Source organism: Silurus aristotelis (genome assembly GCF_946808225.1).
Source record: "Silurus aristotelis genome assembly, chromosome: 20".
Taxonomy (NCBI): domain Eukaryota; kingdom Metazoa; phylum Chordata; class Actinopteri; order Siluriformes; family Siluridae; genus Silurus; species Silurus aristotelis.
The window spans coordinates 15,931,273-15,955,823 of record NC_139593.1 but is presented as its reverse complement, the minus strand read 5'-3'; the positions used below and the strand labels follow the sequence as shown (position 1 = coordinate 15,955,823).

The window sequence follows — 24,551 nt, the reverse complement described above, 5'->3', positions numbered from 1 at the left end:
GGTGGTATTTTGACCACGTGTACCATGTCTGCGATTTCCTCACATACGGCACGTTAGAACGAAGACCAAATCTGCCACAGACACGTCGCAATGCTGCAATGAGTCGTTTGAGTGACATGAACATCAAAAGATCAGGGAGACATTTAACAAGTCCAACTGCAGAAATTGTATGATGATCGGAGAACAATCCACAACATTGCGTCATATGTAACAGTCCAGCTGATCCTCAAGTGTGATTTGAACATGCCGTGTTGCTTCCAGACCCAGGAGCAGGAGGAACACCGTGTCGAAGTCTGCCAAAACTCATTCAAAAGATCATGTCGAGGATGAAACTTGGGTATACGGATACAACCTTAAGATGAAGCAAGTCTTCAAAGTGGAAGAGCCAATCATCTTTACCAGCGAAAAAGTTAAAGCGGGTCCGTAACTCGAATGCATGCTTGTTTTTTACTGACATTCGCAGCATTGTGCATCAAAAACTCGTCACCGTCGAAAGCGAGTTCTACTGCCAGGTTTTTAGGCGTCTAAAGTGAACATTCAGGGACAGCGAACGTGTCTGCGTCAAAACTTTTTGATCCCACCTTGTATGCCCATGGTCCACAATGAAATCACTGGCAAACTTGCTGTTCAAATAAGTTTTATTCAGAATGATCTTTATCGTATGACAATCCCCCAATGTTAACTGTAATAAAATAACGCATGTCGCAGCTTTCCATACGTCTCTTGCTGTATAATGGCTATAAAATGATACTGGTACATACGTTCACCTTCAAATCAAAAAGTACATTCCAAAATATTGGCATTAACTACAATGTGTTTAAACGTTTCGAAATACACGATAGCCACGTACCCACCAAAAGCTCTTTGATATGATGGTGACGGCGATACGAGACCTGCGCTCAGTGTGAGGCGTTTGCGATGATTTAAGGCCGTCTTTGAGGAAACTGATGTTGGCAAAGTCCATGCCAGTTTAACCCTGAATATATTGTTGACAACTATGTATGAAAAGGAAAAAAACAAAAAAAAAAGTTGGAGGAGAAAAGTCCATTAGCACGTACTTTACATGCAAAAATAAAATACAATCCGTAGACATTTCCATCAGGCATCGTCAGATACTGTTAAAATGAATTTTTTAGGGTTCGGTGCTGACGATTGACCAGAAGCCGATCGAAATACCGAATTTCCATTTTGGCAAAACATAACCACAGCTGCATTCGGACTCATATCAATCACTGGCTGTGAAGCACCACATTCTCTGGTACAGTAATGTGTAAACAGACTTTTAAACCACCCACTAGGAAGTGACCAAAAAACAGCTGGTTGTTAAACCGAGCAAACAAATGGAAGCTTGGCGTGAGCAGCTTTACCGCGCATCGTTAATACCGTGAAGGTGGAATCGTTACGTAGAAAACATAACAAACGGAACTGACCATAGTGCAGCTCGACAGTGTGCTGCCTAATGCGCAAAACTCCACCATGAAGCATGAACACTACACACATTTACTTTGGGGGCTGATTTTCTTTTTCTTTTTCAGTTTGGTGCTGCATTACATGTCGTGTAAATATCAAATAATAAAAAATAAAAAATCTACGATCAATGCAGCAGATTAGAAACAGGTAAATTAAGTTCAGGGTGGAGTTTTGCTTTAAAATGTATGACACATTCCAGCAGAGACCTTAATTCTTTCACGTTGCTTAAAACATTTTTTGTTAAATTATTCGATATTGCAGTATCTTTGTAGAAATGGCTGAATGCAAAATGTGTATCAGGCAAACTATGTAAGAATATGAGCCAATAATAAATACATTTAAAAACACACATTTTGTACACGCACACGCGTTTACACAGTGCTACAAAAAAAAAAAAAATGATTTAAAAAAAAAAAAAAAGAACACACTTATAAAACCCTCTCAATAAAAAGGCCAGACACTGACTCAAGTATACAGTATAAAAGCCCAGAAGTGACCAAAAGAGGTTTGCTTTCAGGCCAGCAAGCAACCTATATATAAAATTAAATCAAAACAACATGCATACATTGCACATATAATGTATATAAGGGAAAAGTTGGTTTACGTATGTTTATATTGCCTTTACATAATTGTGTGCATTGTGACCCTGAAATGTTTTGACATTTTAACAGCTCAGTCAGAGGATGATTACTGCATTTAATGAGAAATTAAATACCTTGGCACCAAATGATAAAAATTAAAACTACTCAAATGGATATGGGGCAAAATACAACAACAAAATAAATGGCGAACGAGAAGCACGGATACGGATCGCAAACTCCTCGCCCACCAAATACACATAACAGCATTGCAGAAATCTGGTGGATTATGATATGGTGATGAAATGTGGATCTTTATGTCCTTATGTGAGCTCCAGTTTAAAAAAAAGAAAGGCTTAATGGCATCCACCATGGACACGTCTTTAAAGAGTCTTTAAAATCTGGTACTGCATTTTTGCACAGGGAAGTCCTGTGTGATCTGCTTTAAAAAGGTGTATAGTCTGGGGGATACATGACGGGAAGCCAGTTTTCAGTGTAGGTGGCGCAGTGCATCCAGCCCAGATGCCTCATCAGCTGCAGCACAGACAGAGCGCATATATTTACTCGCATATATCTCAATAATTGTACAAATGTATATTTAATTGCTGTAAAAGGTGAAGTGGTTGACGGCCGTAATTACTTACTTGAATGCAGTTCTTCCAGTTCTCTTTGCTGGGTTTGTCTTCTACAATTTTAGTAGCGTATTTCAAGGCTCTTCCGTACATTTTACTCGCCAAGGCATGTTTGTAGGAAAAGGACAGAACCTGAAAATAAATAATAACAAAATGCCACTTCAGTGTCAATCACCGAAGATAGTCATTACTGAAAAAAGGAGTCCTTTATTATGAGGTTAATGAAGTCTGACAGGAATCGAGCCCTTGAACCAGAATTCACATTAAAAAGAGGGGGAAAAAAAAAAAAAAAAAAAAAAGGGTCTTTCTGGATTTTCAGTAACATTAGATTTTTTTTATAATAATTCCTGTTGAGGTATACAGGGTATAAAACACCTGCATATGGCAAGAGAAACACCGCTTTATATCAATCCATGGCATAATACCCAAGCACTTACAGCTTTTATATTACTGCAGCTTTAACTACTATTTAAGTAGTAAACTTTACTACTTTTCTCAAATGAAATTTTTTGAAAATATAATTAGTGGTAAAGAATGTCTGTTTGAATATTTTTTTAATATATATATATATATATACAGTGGGTACGGAAAGTATTCAGACCCCCTTAAATTTTTCACTCTTTTGTTATATTGCAGCCATTTGCTAAAATCATTTAGGTTCATTCTTCTTCCTCATGAATGTACACACAGCTCCCCATACTGACAGAAAAACACAGAATTGTTGACATTGTTGCAGATTTATTAAAAAAGAAAAACTGAAATATCACATGGTCCTAAGTATTCAGACCCTTTGCTCAGTATTTAGTAGAAGCCCCCTTTTGATCTAATACAGCCAGGAGTCTTTTTGGGAAAGATGAAACAAGTCTTTCACACCTGGATTTGGGGATCCTCTGCCATTCCTCCTTGCAGGTCCTCTCCAGTTCTGTCAGGTTGGATGGTAAACGTTGGTGGACAGCCATTTTTAGGTCTCTCCAGAGATGCTCAATTGGGTTTAAGTCAGGGCTCTGGCTGGGCCATTTAAGAACAGTCACGGAGTTGTTGTGAAGCCACTCCTTCGTTATTTTAGCTGTGTGCTTAGGGTCATTGTCTTGTTGAAAGGTAAACCTTCGGCCCAGTCTGAGGTCCAAAGCACTCTGGAGAAAGTTTTTGTCCAGGATATCCCTGTACTTGGCCACATTCATCTTTCCCTCGATTGCAACCAGTCGTCCTGTCCCTGCAGCTGAAAAACACCCCCACAGCATGATGCTGCCACCACCATGCTTCACTGTTGGGACCGTATTGGACAGGTGATGAGCAGTGCCTGGTTTTCTCCACACATACCGCTTAGAATTAAGGCCAAAAAGTTCTATTTTGGTCTCATCAGACCAGAGAATCTTATTTCTCACCATCTTGGAGTCCTTCAGGTGTTTTTTAGCAAACTCCATGCGGGCTTTCATGTGTCTTACACTGAGGAGAGGCTTCCGTCGGGCCACTCTGCCATAAAGCCCGGACTGGTGGAGGGCTGCAGTGATGGTTGACGTTTTACAACTTTCTCCCATCTCCTTAAGTGCAGCAGAAATCTTTTTGTAACCTTGGCCAGATCTGTGCCTTGCCACAATTCTGTCTCTGAGCTCTTCAGGCAGTTCCTTTGACCTCATGATTCTCATTTGCTCTGACATGCATTGTGATCTGGAAGGTCTTATATAGACAGGTGTGTGGCTTTCCTAATCAAGTCCAATCAGTATAATCAAACACAGCTGGACTCAAATGAAGGTGTAGAACCATCTCAAGGATGATCAGAAGAAATGGAAAGCACCTGAGTTAAATATATGAGTGTCACAGGAAAGGGTCTGAATACTTAGGATCATGTGATATTTCAGTTTTTCTTTTTTAATAAATCTGCAACAATGTCAACAATTCTGTGTTTTTCTGTCAGTATGGGGAGCTGTGTGTACATTCATGAGGAAGAAGAATGAAGCTAAATGATTTTAGCAAATGGCTGCAATATAACAAAGAGTGAAAAATGTAAGGGGGTCTGAATACTTTCCGTACCCACTGTATATATCTGCTTAAGACCAAATATATTTAACAATAATCTATTATTCTAGATGTTTGTGGTGCTAATTAATGTCTTAAAAGTCATTACAGTGATGGTATCTTGTGGCTAAAATTCAAAACGATCTAAAACCATTATATAATTAACATATTTCATCACGATTAATCACACGTTTTTTATGTTCTAAAATTATCTGAATAGTTTTCAAGTTTTTAATACTCCAACATAGGTGGGACAAATATGGATGCTTTATGGTTTCACTAATAATAAACATACATTTGCATAATTAACCCTGTTCTTTTTATTTTTCCTCGCTATTAAATTGGCACACACCTTAGAGTCTGTGAGCTCTGCCCACTTTTGAACCTCCCAGAAAGTGTCGTTCAGTGCTTTGGCCTCTCCGTGTGGGTCGTCTTCAGAGCTGCCCACTTCACTTGCACTCGCCCCCTCCAGCTCTGGGGGCTGCATGAGCTGATCAGCCAGAGCACATCCTTTCCTACAGAGTGCATCCAGCAGCGACGACTTCTGTTTCTCTATATCGCTGCAAGAGAATAGCATGTTTAGAGTCATGCAGGACATTCTGAATATTCTCATTCACCACGTCTTCAAGATCGAACGGCTATGGTTCAACAGTTTTAGACTATAAACTGGACTGCACACACGAGTCACTACTCAGCTATGGAGGATTAGTGTCATGGTGTTTGTACTACAAGAAACCCATTATACCTCTTTATAGAGGCTGCGTCTGGACGAGGGTCTGTCTTCATTGTGAGATAGACTGCCAGTGCGGTCTGGTCGATTTGAGAGATAACAATATCAGCTGCTGCCATGATGTCTTGCAATCGCTTCAGTCGCTCCTGGAGGGAAAAAAACAAACAAAAACAAAAAAAATTATATAAAATGAGCGATATGTGCAAAAATAAGAAAGAAAGCACATAAAAGAAGGCAGATACCTTTTCTGAATCCAGCTGATGGAGTCGTTGGACATGGAGAGGGAGATAATTTGCAAAGTTCTCCTTCAGTTCATCATATAAAATATTATTGTCCAACCTGAGGGTTAACAAGAAAATGAGGTCGCGAAATTTGTGCAAAACGTTATGGTGCGGTGTAAAGAAAACAGGAAAGCACAAACTGACTTGGTCATCCATTGGATCTTCAAGTCTCTGAGGGCTTCGGAGAACTCCTCCTTCACGTCCTTCTCTTTCTCCCCATCTTTGTCCTTTTCTTTTCCTCCGTTCTTTGATTTGTTAGGGGCAGAGATCAGGTGGTAGAATATTGGCACAATGTCCTAATAACAAAAAAAAAAAAAAATTTAAAAGAGAGATTTAACAACAAGCCATGTTCTCATCACTAAACCATATCACTCATACAAAGGATTAGATTTAAATCCACCACAATCTCCTGCCATCTCAAAGAAATGCAAACGATTTAACTAACTGTTGAAAAAAATAGGATTTCACGTATCTTTTATAATCCAGTAAAATACATTAATATGATATATACTATAGAGACATGAACAACAAGATGGACAGCCGACATGAAATATGGTTTAGATATTTTAGATGGTGATATTTTGGGTCATGTTTGAGCTTTATAAGATCATATAAATTATAGAAAAATCCTTACAGTTAAGAGTGTGGAGGTACAAACTCACCTGCTATTGCAATTAATATTTATACTCCTCTTAAACAGTTTTTATTCTGTACCACTGAACTGTCACAAAGTTCATATTTTTAATATTACATTTTTTATATTGCATTTGCAGATTCAAAGAGCTCTAGCCCATTCAGTACCTTTTTAAATTTTCCTTGTCGTTTGGCTGAGGCTTGGCCCTGGTGGTTAGAATAACACACAATGAAGGAAAGAAAAGAAAACAGACACACACTAGGATCTTTTTTTTTTTCTTCATTTATCTAGTCTTCATTTTGTGTTTAGCATTTGTATAACTATTTAATCGATTTAAACTATTTAAATGGTTCAAATCGCAAATATTTCATTGCAGTTAGTCTGGGTTACTTGCAGAAAAAAAAAAAAAAAAAAAAAAGCCACCTAGTGGTGATTATACCACAAAGCCAAAAATAAAATTCAATTCATTGTTTCAGCTAGATCTCGCTCACTAGTGTCCTGAAAACCATCTCTATGCTCTAGATCAGTCAAGTAGCAGCAACAATAACAGACAACAAGCGAGTAAATCCTCTCCAGAATACACCATGGTGATGTGTATAAAACAAGTAAAGATCCACAATTTAAAGATCAGACTCAGGCCATGTGTTCTGAAATTTCTATTGTGTTCATGTGCTTGTGTGTATTAATTGGGAATGGCTTCGTCGGATCTGTAAATTGTTCATCTACATATTTAAGCAGACATTTGCTTTAAAAAAATCTAATAAAAAAACCAGCATGAAAAAAAAGCAACTCCTGCAAGATGACGGGGGTGTACATTTTTGCTTTCAATAAATAAAATTATAAGAACACACATTTTTTTATAGTCAAATCAGAGAACAGATTCACGTGGTATACTGATTTTTCTGGGTCTCTGCAGGTCTCTACCAGATCCGCTCGAGCACACCAGAACAATATGGGTTTCGTTATGAGATAATTGTGCCTTGCTCAGTTGAAAGAGAAATGCAGCTAGTCAGATGCACCCAGCAGCATTCTCAATAGTATAATAAGTTTTTGCAAATACACCCCTTATTTACATTTTGACCCCAAAATGGGGGCCAAAGCAGCATGTAAGACAGAGACTAAACTCCTGATTGGGCCTGGTACGTGATGGGTGGGACTCGAGTGCTGCCCAAGCTAAAGAAGACTGACGGCAAATAGAGCCACTCACTGCTTTTTTTCCGTACTCGCTCTTCGGTACAACCAGAGAGCCGGTCATGTAGCACCCCTGGCCTGCACCTTTAGGTATCCTGAAAGATAAAAGAGAAGGTGATGCAGGCTCATGGAGACAGAGTGTATGGCAGTTCTCCATAAGGGAAGAACTGAAACCTAAACCCCACTCAGATAAATGAAGAAATTATGCAAGACTTCACTGCAGTTGAAAGAAAAAAAAAATATATATATATATATAATAAAAATAAAATAAAAAACAGCAAAGCCACACACTTGTCATCTGATAAAGAGGTGATGTAGAAAGGCTGAGAGGCTCCTGGTGAAAGAGTGAGGGAGTTTGCCTTCTTCTTAGCCAGCAAGGCCATCCGGTGCGTCTCGTAAACATCTAGGCTCAGTGTGTTGGAGAGGCGATGGGACACTATGAAAGGCAAATCTTTCAGTCGCTCCAACTCGCTCTGTTGCTCATGGCGAACTTGCAGCCGGATGGTGTAGTCTCCTTTCTCCAGCTTCAGAGAGTACTAGTGGGTTTTCAAAAAAGATAATTACGCTATTGTCACGTTATGCTATTGTAACGTGCACAGTACACATGGACATCGAATGAAGTGAATTTATATTTATATATACATCTTATCCAAATGAAAATAATGCTCCTAGCAAAGCTACTTTCTATCACACCAGAGTGGACGAGATAAGAAAGTGATTATCACCTGGTGAGGATAAGCGTCGCCAGAGCCCATGAGTCTCTTATTCTGGTCGAAGAGGAGCCAAAGCTGGCTGTCAAACTCTGACTCATACAACAGCTCACTCAGTAATGGACAACTGGGGGTCACCTCCCCAATTTTAGGCTGAAAAACAATTTTTTTAAAAGTGGAATAAATTAATAATTGTACAAACTGATTCGGATTTGTCAATAAAAAGTACCACACGGTCAAAACTAAAAAGATTTACTTTTTTCAAAACTTGCAAACTACGTAATGCACGTATAATAGTGCGAGTTAATACGAGTTAATACGTATAATAGTGCGAGTTAATACGCAGGTGTGCATGGAAGTGCAGCTGCACACCTGGTGGAAGCTGTATGTTAGGACGATCTCATAAAGCTGACGGTTGTTGGGCAGTACATCTCTGGAGCCAAGCGCTTTTGTTTTTGAACTTACTGGCCTATGGAGGGGAAAAAAAGCACAAAGAAAACCAGTTCACAAATGCTCACCAGACTGACATTTGCTGTGTGCCATATAGGATTTTCTTCCCACATATTCAGGGTTGCCAACTATCTTTCTATACAGTCCAAATAAATATTTATTCATTATCCCAATGAAATGAAACATTTACACACCTAAGGGGCTGCACCCAGTTCTTCAGGGTGATCACTGGCGAGACTTCCTCATATCTAATAGGAGAGGAGACCTCAAAACTGGTAATGCCCTCAGACGCATGCTGCAAAAAAAAAATACAAATAAAAATAAGAGGGAAAAACAAAAGGAGCAAAAAGGAAGTTAACACAATTCTCAGAGAAATTGCACAATGCAACTTATAAAAATACGTACACACTGCAGGTAGAGGAGAATAGAGGACATTTTACTTCTAAATATGCAAAATTAAAAAATATGCATTTATTAATAGTTAAAAATAATTATACATACAAATATCCTGTTTACATGCGTAACATGGGTAAAACCTTCTGTTCCCTCGAGTTTGTTTTGTGCATGCTCGAAATTGCTGCCACTTCCTGCTTTCGCTGATGCTAGTATGGATTCTTTAGCATTTTATGCACAGCTTTAAGAGTTTCTCTTAAAAGGAGAAAATCCTGACAATTTCACACATAGAGGGAGCGAATAAATGAAGGATGGAATGAAGATATATTTGTTAAAGAATGCTAAAATAAGTAGATCATATCTTTGGATAATTAAATGTAACACACACACACGCACACACATACACATCTGTAACACCCAAATGTGGTCTAACAAACGTAAACGATTAAAATTTTTTCCACATATTTAATTTTATTTAATCAATTTAATTTGTGCTAATTTAATCAAATATTGCATTATAATCAATAATGCATTATTGCATTATGGATTTAATTTTTTATTTAACCCAGGCAAGCATTTTATTTAAAATAGTTTTGAAAAATGTAAACTGATGTTCACAAATGTTTATAATAATAAACTGCGTTAATAAAAAAAAGTAACAAGCGATTTTGTTTTGCATTTGTTCCCCCGACTGCACCAAAATTAAACCGAACCATGACTTTTGTGGACCGTAAATAAATAAATATTTTATTTATATACAGTGGTACCTTGACCTACGAGTGAATTAATGTACGAGTTTTCTGAGGTACGAGCGGTCACTCGGTCGATTTTTTGCTTTGTTACGCGAGAACAAATTTGAGGTAAGAGATCGAGACACCGCTGCTAGATGGCGAAGCGAAGCCGGAAAGCGAAGAAAATTAAGATAAGCAAAGAAGAAAAAGTAAAAAATTTAAAAGTTTAGGGTTACGTAGTGTACAGTAGTGATAGTAAAAAAACTAGTTTTCCCTCCGTCTCCGTTTATCGCCTCTACTGCCCCCCCCCCCCCCCCCGCAAGCGTTTTCGTTAGCTCAAGTCGTCTCATCTCCAAGGTAAATACACTTCGTAAAACCGTATTATATCTTTACATACTCTTTCTATTATGTTTTTATACAAGATTTGTTATTTAGAAATGTATTTTCCTAATTTAAATCACATAAAACATAATGCTGTCCCCACCTCCAAAGTCATGAACAAAAACAGACAAGTAAAACGCAGGTCCGGCTTTACACTGGATACTCACTATATGAAGGGGACATGGAGATGTTCGGATCCCATGGAAAGAAATGGTATAGTCTACAACGACATCACCAAGACTGGCCCACCAACGGGCGATGCACACCTCTACAGTTCGAGCAGGCTAAGACAGACAGACACAGATTGACGCTGTTAGAGCAATACACACCACTGAATAATCAGAATAAATAAACCACTATCTGTTCAAGCGCAGAAGAAGTGCCTGGTACCAGCACGGGGAACGCCTCGGTGAGAGAGCCCTTCTCCAGCAGTGAGGAAAATTTATAGAACTCATTAGCTCGGTAAGCCCTCTGCTTCACCAGGTGCACAGCATGGAGGACAAACTTGGAGGAGACATCAGAGGAGTGAGACGTTAATGTGATCTCTGATGAAGAAAAGGAGTTAAAAGAAAAAAGTATTAACAGAGGTGCCAACACCGCTGACAAAAATGTTGTCATGATAGGAAACTCCCTCGAGCACCAAATTCTGTGTTTGTGTTTACTCACCTGCCCATGAGGTTCCTTGAGGAACGGTAAGAAAATGGCGTCGTATCTGCCCTGGTCTGAAGTGTACATCTGTGAAAGAGACCTCCTGATTCTGGCTCTCGGCCACCCTGGAAAAGAAAGTGATGATTCGCACAATAGAAAGTAAAAATGGTGACACATGAAACACCAGCAAGTGTTGATGAACTTACTTTGTGGGGATTATAACCGTTATAGGGACTCTGAAGAGAGGACCAGCACAGTGTGCTGATGTATCATAGGCACACACCTGGTCAGACAAACAACAAGCCAAACATGACCAAACCACTTACTCTTAAATGCAATAAAATAAAACATCCTATACACAAGTTCAAATTGATGCTTTATTTATATATTTTTTTTTTTTTTACAATTAATCCAAACAAAGCATCAAGAAATTCTGAGTGAATCGATCATTAAATACAAATACTTTTTTATGGTATGGAATTAAGTGCAAAAAATCAGTACCTCAGTATAATGCAGACCTTCCCGAAGTCCCTGTGGGTCGATGCGCACATTAAAGTGACGGCACTGGTTCATGAGCTCTAAATGGGAGGGGCACTGAACCCACGGCGCGCTGCACGTGAGCGCCAGGTGCAACTGCAGCGAGATTCGTACAGAGTTTTCTGGGAGACAGACACAAGCATCCAGTCACATACACGGAGACTACAGGGTCCTGCGTCATCGGATCACAAATGGACAGTCCATGGCACGGTCATTCACACCGGCATTACAAACGCATCTACTGTGATCAGACTTCGTACCCTGTTTATTACTCGTAAAGGCCATTTACTCATAGTACCATCAGTCGAAAAAAACACAGTATGAAAAAAAAAAAAAACTATTGACGAAACATCATTTATGTACTAATTTCAGGCTTCCTGCACATTTTTCAGTTCAAAATTTCATACTTTTCCAGACCCCAATCTTTCCAAAAGATTTTTAAGAACATATTTAAACGTCTGAATTATCATTTTAAATTCTATAATATAACAGGATGTAACTGTTGCCGGTCTTTGACCAAAGCCGAATTAGGAAAAAAGGTGCAGAATAAGTCTGATTATTATAAATGGTATTCTATTATTTTCTTATTATAATCAATTAATACTACAATTTCCAACCCATTCACACCATGGATTGCAATATCCTTTATTCCATTTCTATTTGATCTCATACAATTAATTTAAAGCTATTACAAATCGAGATAATTACTCTGTTTATTTTTTGCTCGTTTATGTCAAACATTTATTCTGTTATAACAGGATTTGAATAATAATTCTGCCTTTTTTTATTTTATTTTATTTATTTATTTTTTTTTTAACACCATTAAAAACATTAAAACACACAAATATGGTGTTAACCAGACTTTTTTTTTTTAAGCCAAGTATCGCTAAACTTCGCACTTCCCCAAAGCTGAAAAATAAAATCCTTTTTACATCTTTGGTACAATCCAAGAGAGATTCATGCCAATAACAAAGCTGATCGGATGTTGCATGTTGGTCTCATTCGGAACGACAACAAAAAAAATAAGGTTCTAAAGTGCTGCAGGAGCATTTCAATAAGCATTAGAGGTAACATTATAAAAATCAAGACCTGTATAAAATTATGAGACCTGGAACAGCGAATTTAACAACTTTTTAAAGCCTAGCATTGTTCAATTTTAGACTTTTTTTTTTTAAGACCCTGCGAAAACTCTGTATAACATGCGTTTTGCTACAATCTCTGATGTACAGGAGAATCTGATGTTTTCCATGCGTTTTAAACCCAGGTGGGGGCGCTGTACCGCCGGGCAACTGCTGCCTCACAATAGAACAACCAATCACAGCTGTGCAGATCAAATCTAGAGCCAAACTTTTGGGAGCGATGAGACTCTGCTCGTAACTCCACAAAAAACAAAACAAAAAAAAAAACAAAAAAAACAAACAACAACACGCTAACAATGAGGTTTTTGTCATTTGTCACTTTGACGTGTTAAAGAGTCGGAAAGCGCCACATGCAGTACAGGGTGTTTTCAGACATTTTAGTGTGATACTATGTCTTCTTTTTTCCACACTAATCCAGACCTGGAAATCACTCAAACATAAACAAGTTTCTGATGGAATAAAGATTTTATTGCACAGCAGAGGCATAAAAGCCCATGTGAGGACATGATCTCACTAAAAGAATGGGTTTGAATGGAGATTTAGCACCAAGCCTCTTGGCTCTCCATGAATCTTAGAGCAGTTGTAAACCACCCTATAACTTTTCACCTGCTATGAGCGACACAGGTTTCCAGGAAGAAAGCAAATCATTGCCATGCTAAACATTGTGTGCTGACCAGGTCAAATACTGCTGAAGAGCCTAGGAAGATGCGGACTGATCCTCATGTCTCCTGAGTGATCTTATTACCCAGGATATATGTTAATTCCAGATGTGGAAAGGACCAGAAAACATGAGGTGTAAACAAAGCATGGGCTCTAGACCGCAACTTCATTGATTGAAGGTAGAGACGATGTTATGACAGCATGTCAAATGGGGCGATACGAAGGTACTACGAATAAATGAAAATATGAATAGACTACAGAAATCCTACATACTGAGAAACTCGTATACAGAACGACAGGATGCAGTGCGCTCTCATTAAAACCTGAACATGTGAGAATACTGACGCACCAGACTGACACTGAACGAACACCAAGTGCTAATTTCTGATTTCTTGACAAGTCTACCTGAACTCCTAAAACCTAACAAATACTCAGTACAGCAAAATCAATTCCACCAACTAGTATCAGCTTTCTTCTCTAAATGTGTTATTTTATTATTACCAAATCTTTCATCAGCAAATTCTATCTGCTGTACCTACTTGCGTATTCTCTACTCCTGCACTATTGTCTCTTGGTCTGTCAATGGCCTTCATTGATTACCAATCACCAAAGGTTATTTCGACTTGTTCCCGATTTTGCAAACTTTGTTAGATTATAATTAATTGCAATGCATCTTACCAGTGTTTTCTGGAAAGACTGGCTCGATGCCGACTCCATGATCAGAGGGAGTGGAGACGTGGACGGCGTCCCTGAGGTAGATGCCCCGCTGATTCCCTACAGTGACTGTAAATGCCAGGTTACTAGTAGGAGTGGAAGCATGCTGCATGAGGTATTCAAATGCCCTTTCCACCTACAGCAGAAGCATAAATTAATTAATTAATTAATAAACCAAACCCTATGTGCACACACGCACCCACGCGCGCGCACACACACACACACACACACACACACACACACACACACCATTTATTTACCTGAATAATGCCATGACCCTGTGCAAACACTTCGATGTCATCCACTTTCTGGGCGGTGTTTTCCAAAGCACGTCTCACGGCTGCAACTATGGGTCGCATCCCGTTCTGCTTCAGACCTTCACACAGACAATGTATTTTTAACTCGCAACGCAAACTCCTCAGGATATACAGCAATTTACTAATCTCATTATCACTTATCTGCTGCCATTACTGAATTTCCTGTCCTCAATACACACTGGATATAGGCGTCTTAAACACGATTGAACAATTGAACAGAAATGGGGGGGAAAAACGCTTTGGACATCAACAAGTGCTAGCGTTCTACCTGAGAGTAGACATGTGCGATAGCGATGCGCCAGTAATGGAAAAATACCGGTATATATTTAAAAAAGGTACGGTATATTTTTGCTAAATACGTTATTTCATATGCTGCTGTTCCGGGATTCACCTGTAGATGGCAGTGCTTCCTGAATTGCTGTGAAACCAGTAAACAAGTTCTCTTATTGTTTGAGGCTGGTTATGTGTCACTTATGAAATCAATTCTGAGGTATTACATTCTGGTATCGTACCCGAAGGCAAAATTATGGTTTCGAGTCGCCCCTAAATAATATTTCTCTATATTTTGGGATTTTGTCAATAACGCTAATCAGACGTTATTTTGCTGAGTGTGTTATTGAGCTTGTAACCTTAAGGACTACCGTGGACAGCTGACTCAAAGTTTTTGCTATTTTTCATATTCTGCGATTTTGGTCAGTTTACAGCAGTGACCGAGATTAACCTTTTTTCAATGCTTTTAAATAGATTTTTACCTTTTATGGGCCCATTTTTTTTCTAAAAGTGGGCATCATCCTCGAGTCAAACTATTACATTTAATCATTATATTCGAACAATAAGACATTTTTGCAATGCAGAGGAAGGATATTTGAAATGTGGAATAAAAGCCGCCAGTAAGTTGCTGTTAATAAGTGAGTATTGCGATTAAATGATCCAGTTCAATCGCAGCGACTCAATTACTTACTATTGCTTAGAGATGCAAAACAGTTCTGTGGCTTTGTTTGGAATAATTTTTGTTATACTATATGAAATGATGTATTCACATTTTCTGCCCCATAACTATACCTGAGAGAATGAGTGCAATTCCTCCGCATGCGTTGGGAGAAGACATTGAGGTTCCGTTCATTAACTGCGTGCCACGCAAAGTCCAGTTAGGCACCGAGGCGATGGCTCCCCCAGGAGCACTTATGCTAACACCCAGAGCTCCGTCGGCACTCGGACCCCTTGAAGACCACGTGTACTGGTTAGGAGGCAATTTCTCCCTCAGCGAATATTCCGCCACCATCATGTCAGGCGTGACGTAAGCGCCGACGCCTAGAAAGTGGGTTTTTATGTTAAATAAAAACATTAGTTTGCGCAGCACAGAGCTCTGCAGCTTTTGCAGTAAAGCTCCACTTCAACAAAATGGTAACTAAAAACTAACCTATGACACTACTCGTGGTTCCTCCGGGACATCCCACAGTGGAGAGACACGGTCCGTTGTTTCCAGCGCTCGACACATACATCACGTTATGTTTCTGCACCGCCTCGCTGATCACTTCACAAATTCTCCTATAAAAGTAAAAAAAAAAAAAAAAATATTTAAATAAAACAAACTCACAGCAACCAACAAATAAAACATGAAGCCTACTGATATTTTTAAGTGATACTTATAAAACCTCACAATGTGAACTAGAGATCAAACAATTTATCGGTTTTGCTAGAACCAATAGTCGATTGTTGGAATGATAGTCAAAAATGTATACCGATAGTTTTTCCAGGTTGGGTTATAGAGTTACGAGAGCGGCCTCTAGAGGCAAATCACTGACGCCGTGTGCCGTTTGTTAAAGTGTCTTTTTATTACTGTGATTTACTAACTACGGATCACAAAGAAACAACGTTTGTTAGGTCAAGATCACAAGAAAATTAAGTCGTAATAACGAGAAAACAAAGAAGGAAAAAAAATATTATAATGAATGGTCTTGGACTTCTGAATTTTTGTATTATTTTAAGTGTAACCTTCTGTTTCAGTTTGAATGAGTCTTATTAGCCTTAATATTTATTAATATAATTAATATATTCATATTTATTTTATTTAAGCACATTTTAATGACTCAGTACTGTCTTTTTTGTAATAAAGTTCAGTACTATTTTACATGAAATGTTATGTGTGTTTTTTTATCCAGTTATCTATTTAGGAATACAATTTACGGCAAGTACGAAAAAAACCTAGATATTCAGGATTTCTGTTTAAACTATTGATACACATTGGCTCACCCTGAGTTTGGCCAGTGGGTTGCCTCCCCGTAGCTGTAGTTCACAAGGTCACACTTGTAGTTAATGACCTCGATCATCTGTAAAAAATAAAGATGATGAATAAGCTGTATATCAAGAATTCACTTAACTATGACATCAAACTGACCAATGACAAGAATGTGAATAAATATGCGAAATAGAAAAAATTGTACTTTCATTAAAAAAAAAAAAAAATTTTAATGATGAAGAAAGGAGAAAACAAAGATGTCATGTTGGATAAGATTTCCACTACATTAAAATTTGTGAAGCGTCAATGCTCCTACCGCTCGAATGAGACCTGTTCCGGTCTCCATTGTGCTCAGACGGGTATCCCCTATTTTAAGCGCCAAGATTTGGGCACCGGGGGCTACGCCGTTTCTCTCTGGTTCCTCTGGGAAATAACCGGCCGCTATGCTGGCCACGTGAGTCCCGTGAGCACCTGCAAAGCCGAAAACACACAGATAAAAAGAATGATAGAGAGGATTCTAATTAAAGCTGCGATGCGTTTTGTTTTCTTGCTTCATGTGTTCATATGATCAAAATCATGTCAGATCTTCTACTTAATAAGACTGATCAAAAAGCTAAATGCCATGTGCCTAGAACGAACAGATCTTGGCTCGCACAGTTTCATTAAGCTTCATTTTCACTAGTCTCACTAAGAGAGAGAAATCCCTGTATTGACAATATTCTAACCTCCACTCGTGACAATGCAGAGGGTATTTCCTTCATCGTAGATGTTAATGGAGTAGTTGAGCATCTCAGCGTCCCCTAGCGTGGTGTACTCCTGTCTTTCCCTATAGGAGCTGAGCACAGTGCAGGACGCCAGGTCTCCACACTCTGAAGTATCCACCACTGCCCTGCACATGAACATCAATACACAATACAATAAAGCACAACGTTACACATTATGAAAAATAAATCAAATCAGATGCGTTTACAAAAAAACATCACTATTATTTACGAAAAAAAAAAAACAATCCAAAATGTCCTGTTACTTATGGTAGTTACTGTATACATGTAGTAAAACGTACCTCCAGGTAATGCCATCGTGCCATGCCACGCAGTCGTACACAGGCCCAGGGTCGCTGTACTTCTTCTCCAAGGAGCCTAACAACTCACTGTGGCTCTGCAACTCCTCCTTCTGCAATTTCTCGATCTGAGACCCGAAACACACTCCAGGTTAAATAAAGCAGTGTTAAACAGCTGAAGGATGAAATATTAAATAAGCTCCTGGTTGAAACGTGTGACAGTTTGGAAAAAAAGGTATTAGTAATGGAACAATGAAAAAACAACTCTTCTTCCTCAATTCCCCCCCCCCCCCCCACCTCCAAGAACACTTAATATACAGTATACTCTATTTCTATGTATTTATTACATAATATACACTCCGTTTCCATGTGCTACTTCCCACATGCACTATGAAAGGTTTTTGGAAAAAATATTGTAAAGTGAGAATGCTTTATTTATTTTTATCGGTTAAAAAAAATGATCAGAAAATAAATGTATATCATAAGATTTTTGTGTGACCACACTCTGGCTTTTATTGTTACTTTTGCACACTTTGTACACTTACACAAACTCAGGGATTTTGTCCAATCAAAGTCAGGTGTCTGATAACTACTAATTTACTGTCTGGAGAAATCTAGAAATTTTTTTTTTTTTTTTGGGAGAATTGCTGGCAAAAAGTCACACCTCCGACATGGAAACAAGGCTAAGTGACTCAACTGTGCACAAAAATATAGGAACTGGGGTTCGGAAAAAGTCAAATTTCTTGTTTTTTTTTGCCTGGGACATACTAAAACGTTAACATGGTAAACTCTGAATGTGATAAGACAGCGTTTTTAAAAGACCAAACTCAGTAAACGCATTAATAATAAAGCAGACTATGTACAAACATGCAGATGAGTCCAAAATACTCCTACAGAAAACTTAAGGAAAAAGTTTAATGTGGATTAATGTGATAAGACAGGTAGGTTGTAGCACAGTGGTTAAGGCATTGGACTTTGAATCGGAAGGTCATAGGTTCAAATACCAGCACCACCAAGCTACTACATCAGGAGTGGCCAACCCACGGCTTTTTGGCTGGTTTCATGCGGCTCTTACATTCATATCAAAGATTGTGTTTGTTTGTTTTTTAAATGCATGTTCGCGTCGCTTGATTTCAATACGGTATTTTTAAGACTTAAATGATCTTGCCCCTACTGGGAAACTTTGCGATATATTAATCTCACGCACATGCGCGTTTGTGCATATTAAACTCGAGCGAAGCGAACACGCATAAAAAAAAAAAAAACAAACTTCGATATGCAAATTGTTTACTTACATTTTAAATAAAAAATGTGTCAAGCTCGCTCTCAAAATGGCAGGAAAAAATGCACAGCAAAACGAAAATATGAAGATGAACACAGGACGTTTTTTTTAACAGAGTGGGAGAGTTATATTTTTTTGTTGAACGTAATGGCAAGTCATTCTGCCTTATTTTAGGAGTCATTAGCGCATTTTAAATCTTCAAATCTTCAGCGCCACTTCAGCTCACTCCATGCTAACATCAACCAGGAATTTCCAAAAGGGACTAAACTTCGCAAGCACAAGTTGGTCACTTTAAAAAGTCAGGCAGAAAAGCAGATACAGTTTTTCCAAAAATGTACGAAGACCTAACGCTTGCATCGCATTAACTGGCTTGGAACATTACACGGGCTAGAAAGCCATACAACGAAGGGGAGTTTGTTAAAAAAATGCCTCAGTGACGACGTTGAAATCTTGTCTCCTGAAAACGACAAACTAAAACGCATGGTATCAGATGTCCAACTGTCCCGCCACACTGAACACAGAATATCGGACATTAACACGGCTACTGAATCACAGTTGCACTCTGACCTTCGAGCATGTGAGTATTTTAGTGTCGCATTGGATGAGAGTTGTGACATACAAGACGAGCCTCAGTTGGCAATATTTGCACGGTCTGACTCAAACGATTGTGTGATCAAAGAGGAACTTCTTAATGTTGTGCCATTAAAAGACAGAACCCGTGGCATAGATCTGAAAGAAACTATGATGGCTGCATTTGCGAAAGCAAAACTGCCCATACGGAAACTAACTGCAATAGCCACGGATGTAGCGCCAGCCATGATCGAATCTGTGAACGGGCTTGTGCAAAGTTGACCAAAAATTTCCAGAGTTTTGGAATTTCCACTGCATCATCCACAGGGAGCAACTTGTGTCTAAATCATTGAATTTAGACAAGGTCATGAAGCCTTTAAGCAGATGAGGATGCGGCTGAGTTGGAGATGATCGAGAGCCATTATCTTTTTTTTATTATAATATTGTTGTTCCAAAAAGTTTGTGTCTAAAACTAAAACTATTAAGTGCACTTAATAAAATCCTTTCTGATTCCCATTAATATTAGCAATGGCTTATCTGTGACTATGCAGACCGCCTGACCTGTGAAGGGTTGGGATGAGCGAGGTCAAAGTCCTCGGTCCTGCGACTGGCCTCGGCAAGAGCCGCTCTGTGTGCCGGATCCCACGTCTTCTCCTTGCGCTCTTTCTGGTACACATGAATATCAAATTACATTAGAACATAATATTTTAAAAACATACACACTACGGGTGTAACGGTACACGTGTTCATACCGAAATCTTTCTGTACATGGCTTTCGGTTCGTTATACGCGCGTACCAAACGCATCCTTTTTTACTTTTTTTTTTTTTTTTTTTTTACATGCGGAACAGACGGGACCGTCTTAAGTGCCGGGCCGCGAGTTTGTTTGGTCTCCGCTTTGCAATGTTGTGTAGATTATTAAGCATTTGCTTAAAAACAGAAAATCCTGACGACATATCTTGGGAGTGAATGAATAAAGAATGGAAAGAATGACATTTGTAAAAGTATGCTAAAATAAGTAGAACAATCAAGTAGAACATATCTAGAAAAATAAATATTACATGTAAAACACACACACCACATATATACGCACCAGCATTACACAAAAGGTCTAATAAATGTAAACAAATATATTTTTCCTGTTTACTTGATTTTATTTAATCAATTTACCTTGTGGCAATTTAAAAAATGACTAAATTTTAATGAATATAATAAAAGTGCATTGAAATTTGATTTATGCTATTATATATATATATATATATATATATAAAAATAGCATAAAAGCATATATTTAAAGTGTGTGTGTGTGTGTGTGTGTGTGTGTGTGTGTGTGTGTGTATATATATATATTTATTTTAAATATTGTTTAACCAAGCAGGAATTTAATTTAATTTAAAATAGTTTTTAAAATGTAAACTGTTGATCTGCACAAATGTTAATAAGAATAAAATGCGTTTCTTCCCCTTAACTGTACTGAAATTTAACTGGACTGTGACCTAAACCCGAGGTACAAACAGACCTGGGAATTTTGTGTATCGTTACACCACTAATACACGCATTACTATTAGGAGAAATGCTGAAATCCACTGTGTGCATCATTAAATTACCTGTATCCTCTCTTTGAGAGGTTTAGGGAAAAACTCGTAACCGTTCTTCACACCGATGTGATATTTCCCTGACGGGTTCACCCAGGCAGGAGGCATCTGCAAAAACGAAAGAAAGTGAACACATGACCCCTTTTTGTGTGCAGAGAAATACTACAGTGATCCGGTTACAGCTTGGGCAAAATGAGAAGCTTAGTGTCAGGAATCCGAAGAGCGGATATGAAATCGAGTATACGTTAACACCAACATGGACAGACCTTGAGTGTGCGTCCAGAAAGTCCGAGCACTTCTCCATCTTTCGGTTCCACCACTGTGGACATGTTGACATCGCCACTGCCTGTCGTATCGATGATGTCCACAATCTTAGGCTTGCCCTCTGTAGTGGTCTGTATAAGACAGATGGCAGGAAATGACTTAACTGTTTAAAAAAAAAAATAATCCATGTGATTTTATTTTTATTTTTTTTGTATAAAGACTGCAGATAACCAAGTGTTTCAGAACTCTTTTTTTTTTTCCCCAAATAGTGAAAATCTTACCATTAGTGAAAAAAACATTTAACTGGAGATTCCTTCGTTAGCTGCTAGTATCAGGCTGGATGTTATCTGATATCAATCAGTGAATGACACTCTTGTTTTTACTGTATGGTTTACTGTATGTGGGAGGTGGTAGCTTATTGTTCAAGGCGTTGGACTTTGGATCCGAAGGTCATGCCATACTAAGCAAACACACTCCTGGGCCCCTGAGCAAGGCCCTTAACCCAATGTCTGCTCAGGTGAATGAATGCGATAAATGTAAGTCTCTCTGGAAAGGAGCATCCGCCAAATCCCATAAATGTAACTGTAGTAGCGGTATGACTAAACTCTAAATGAATTTATTTATTTCTAAACTTCATTTGTAAAATGAGACGGAAAAAACTAATCACACCTGAGCTTCGATTTGTAAATATTTGACAACTGCACCGTCCTAAACGAGCTTGATCTTTATAAAAGTGTAAGAAAGGCCTTGTCTTGACAGCTGGGGTGAGATCTGGGAACAGATGCATGCTTCTTTTACACAGTGTGATCCAAGGTGTCAGTGTGACTTCAAATGTTTCCCCCCCACTGATTGTTTTTTGGTTATTTTGTACTGTCTTGTGAAACAATTTAAAGAAAAAGTCTAGGTGCTGTGTTTATTCACTGTGTCAAGAAAGAGAAGAGATGCTTTTGTGTAACTTGTGTCACTACTTACTATTTTAACTGGTTAATAAATATTTTATAACGAATGCAAATCTTTTTCAAGCTACACGTTAAATATAAAGTCATCATTCATTCATTTATCTGTCTGCCAACTAGGCTAGAGAGAGAGAGAGAGAGAGAGAGAGAGAGAGAGAGAGAACCCCCACTCTGGCTCCTGGAGTTGAGGTTAGCTACTTAGCATGCTGGTTCCCATCACTACCACAGGATGACACAGCTTGTTGTCCATTATTCAGGCTTTTACACGGGCATGATATTATTAATAAAAAGTCTTCGGCTGTATTGCCGTTACTATTGAGAAGGCCACACGTCGCGGATTTTCCGCAAGGTTAGCGAGTTACACAAAAGCCAATGAATCGAGTTCTCACACTTAGCCATTAGCTGCGGCCTGCACGTCCGCGAAGCCGCGCTCTCGCGTTACCTGCATGCCGGGCGCCCCCGGGTCCACACCGGTGTCCAGTATGGCGATAAGCACTCCCCGTCCATCGTACTCGGGAAACCTGGTCAGAAACGAAGCGGCGCCGGTTTCCTTTTTCGGCAGCAGCCCGTGTAAAGGAAAGGAATCTTCAACAGAACGAGTCGCCATGTCCCGAGCAGAAAACATGAAACGAAAACTATACCAAAGCAGCCTGCGAGGAATAAACCGGGGAGTCGTATGGGGTTGATTTTTAAAGCCTGAAATGGCTCAGTCCAAAATAACTGCCTGCGCCCTACACAAACGCCTTTGTTCAAATATGAAGTGCGCCCTACGTAGAGCCCTAAATTTCTAAATAGTAGTCGATTGACATACAATTGAATTTTATTACAAAAAAAACCTAAGAAAAAAAACTTACAAAAAATAACAAAATTAATTGTTCACTTGCAGTATCATCTTACATCATAGCTATCATTACATCTATATCTACATCTATCCAATATCATTTTACTCACACACACACACACACACACGTGTGTGTGTGTGTGTGTGTGTGTGTGTGTGTGAGTAAAATGATATTAGATAGATGTAGATATCAAATCAAATCTATAGATATAGATATATATGTGTGTGTGTGTGTGTGTGTGTGTGTGTATGTATATATATATATATATATATATATATATATATATATATATATATATATATATATATATATATATATATATATATATATATACATACACACACACACACACAGACACACACACACACACATATATATATATATATATATATATATATATATATATATATATATATATATATATATATATGTGTGTGTGTGTGTGTGTGTGTGTGTGTGTGTGTGTGTGTGTGTGTGTATATATATATATATATATATATATATATATATATATATATATATATATATATATATATATATATATATATAGAGAGAGAGAGAGAGAGAGAGAGAGAGAGAGAGAGAGAGAGTGTACACACCTACTAAGCTACTATCAACGTGTAACAAACTTTAACCGTAACAAATCCAAAGAGCTATGCAAATTTTAAGTTCTATGAATATGCATATATGTAAATAAAAACCCCACCACAAATATTTGTCATCACCAGGTAGGTAACCTGCAGTAAACTAGCATCAAACTTACATTTCATTGCATTTTGTGGTGGCACAAAACCTTAAAAATCCTAAATGCTTAAAATTGTTATATTTTATGTTATATTATATTATAATATAACATAATTATATAATCAATTCCAATTCCCAAATATAATCTAAATTAATTCCCATTTTATCAGACCCTTTTATCAGGTATGAAATATTTACTCTATAAATAGTGTAAAAGTGAGGTTTATTTAGACGCAGCTGGCAAAAACAAAACCATGCTCTGTATGCATATATACATTGCATTTTTTTGGTGGCACAAATCCCTAACAAAATCTGAAATACTTAAAAATCCAAAACGTAAGATTTCCAAAAATCTAGTGGAACATTTTCCTGGGATGGTATTTTATTAGGTTTTTAAGTGCACATGGGGACTAAATATAATATTTTATTACCACATTATCTGTGTAAAGCTGCTTTGAGACAATGTTCATTGTTAAATGCGCTAAATAAATAAAAATAAATTGAATTGAATTGAATTGAAGTGAATTGAATATGGAATGGGATATTTAAAAAGCACATCAAATCTTATAGTTAGATGTCCAAGAGTCTTTACACAGGTGTCCCTTTGAGGATTGTGTTTAATGTACTTTCATAGGCAGTCCTAGTGTATAAATTAGCAATAACCAATCTGTTGTAGTTGTTGCATTCAGGAAGCTCCTCAGGGGTTAAGATGTTAAACTGATTAAAAGGCTCAAGGCCCGTGATCAAGGCGCTTAACCCTCAACTATTCATTGAATAAATGAGATAAT

General features: G+C 38.1%; 1 protein-coding gene across 2 annotated transcripts; it reads right to left on the bottom strand.

The window, feature by feature from the left end:
- Nucleotides 1-620: 620 nt before the first annotated feature.
- tpp2 (tripeptidyl peptidase 2) lies at nt 621-22,924 on the bottom strand. Of its 2 annotated transcripts, XM_083522271.1 has the most exons (29): nt 22,620-22,896; nt 21,224-21,352; nt 20,970-21,065; nt 19,925-20,029; nt 17,515-17,639; nt 17,177-17,340; nt 16,768-16,922; nt 16,466-16,542; nt 15,633-15,760; nt 15,275-15,523; nt 14,156-14,271; nt 13,860-14,031; nt 11,347-11,504; nt 11,052-11,128; nt 10,864-10,970; nt 10,588-10,742; nt 10,365-10,481; nt 8,887-8,987; nt 8,615-8,711; nt 8,258-8,395; nt 7,824-8,068; nt 7,549-7,627; nt 6,509-6,547; nt 5,852-6,003; nt 5,669-5,765; nt 5,442-5,572; nt 5,049-5,256; nt 2,693-2,812; nt 621-2,582 (listed from the first exon to the last, which is right to left on the bottom strand). In XM_083522271.1, exons 1-29 carry the CDS (start codon nt 22,800-22,802, stop codon nt 2,493-2,495), a joined length of 3,810 nt encoding a protein of 1,269 aa, XP_083378397.1. In that variant the 5' UTR covers nt 22,803-22,896; the 3' UTR covers nt 621-2,492. The 2 variants fall into 2 exon arrangements, with proteins under 2 accessions (XP_083378397.1, XP_083378398.1); XM_083522272.1 differs by lacking the exon at nt 6,509-6,547 and having other exon boundaries at nt 22,620-22,924.
- Between the last annotated feature and the right edge of the window lie 1,627 nt (nt 22,925-24,551).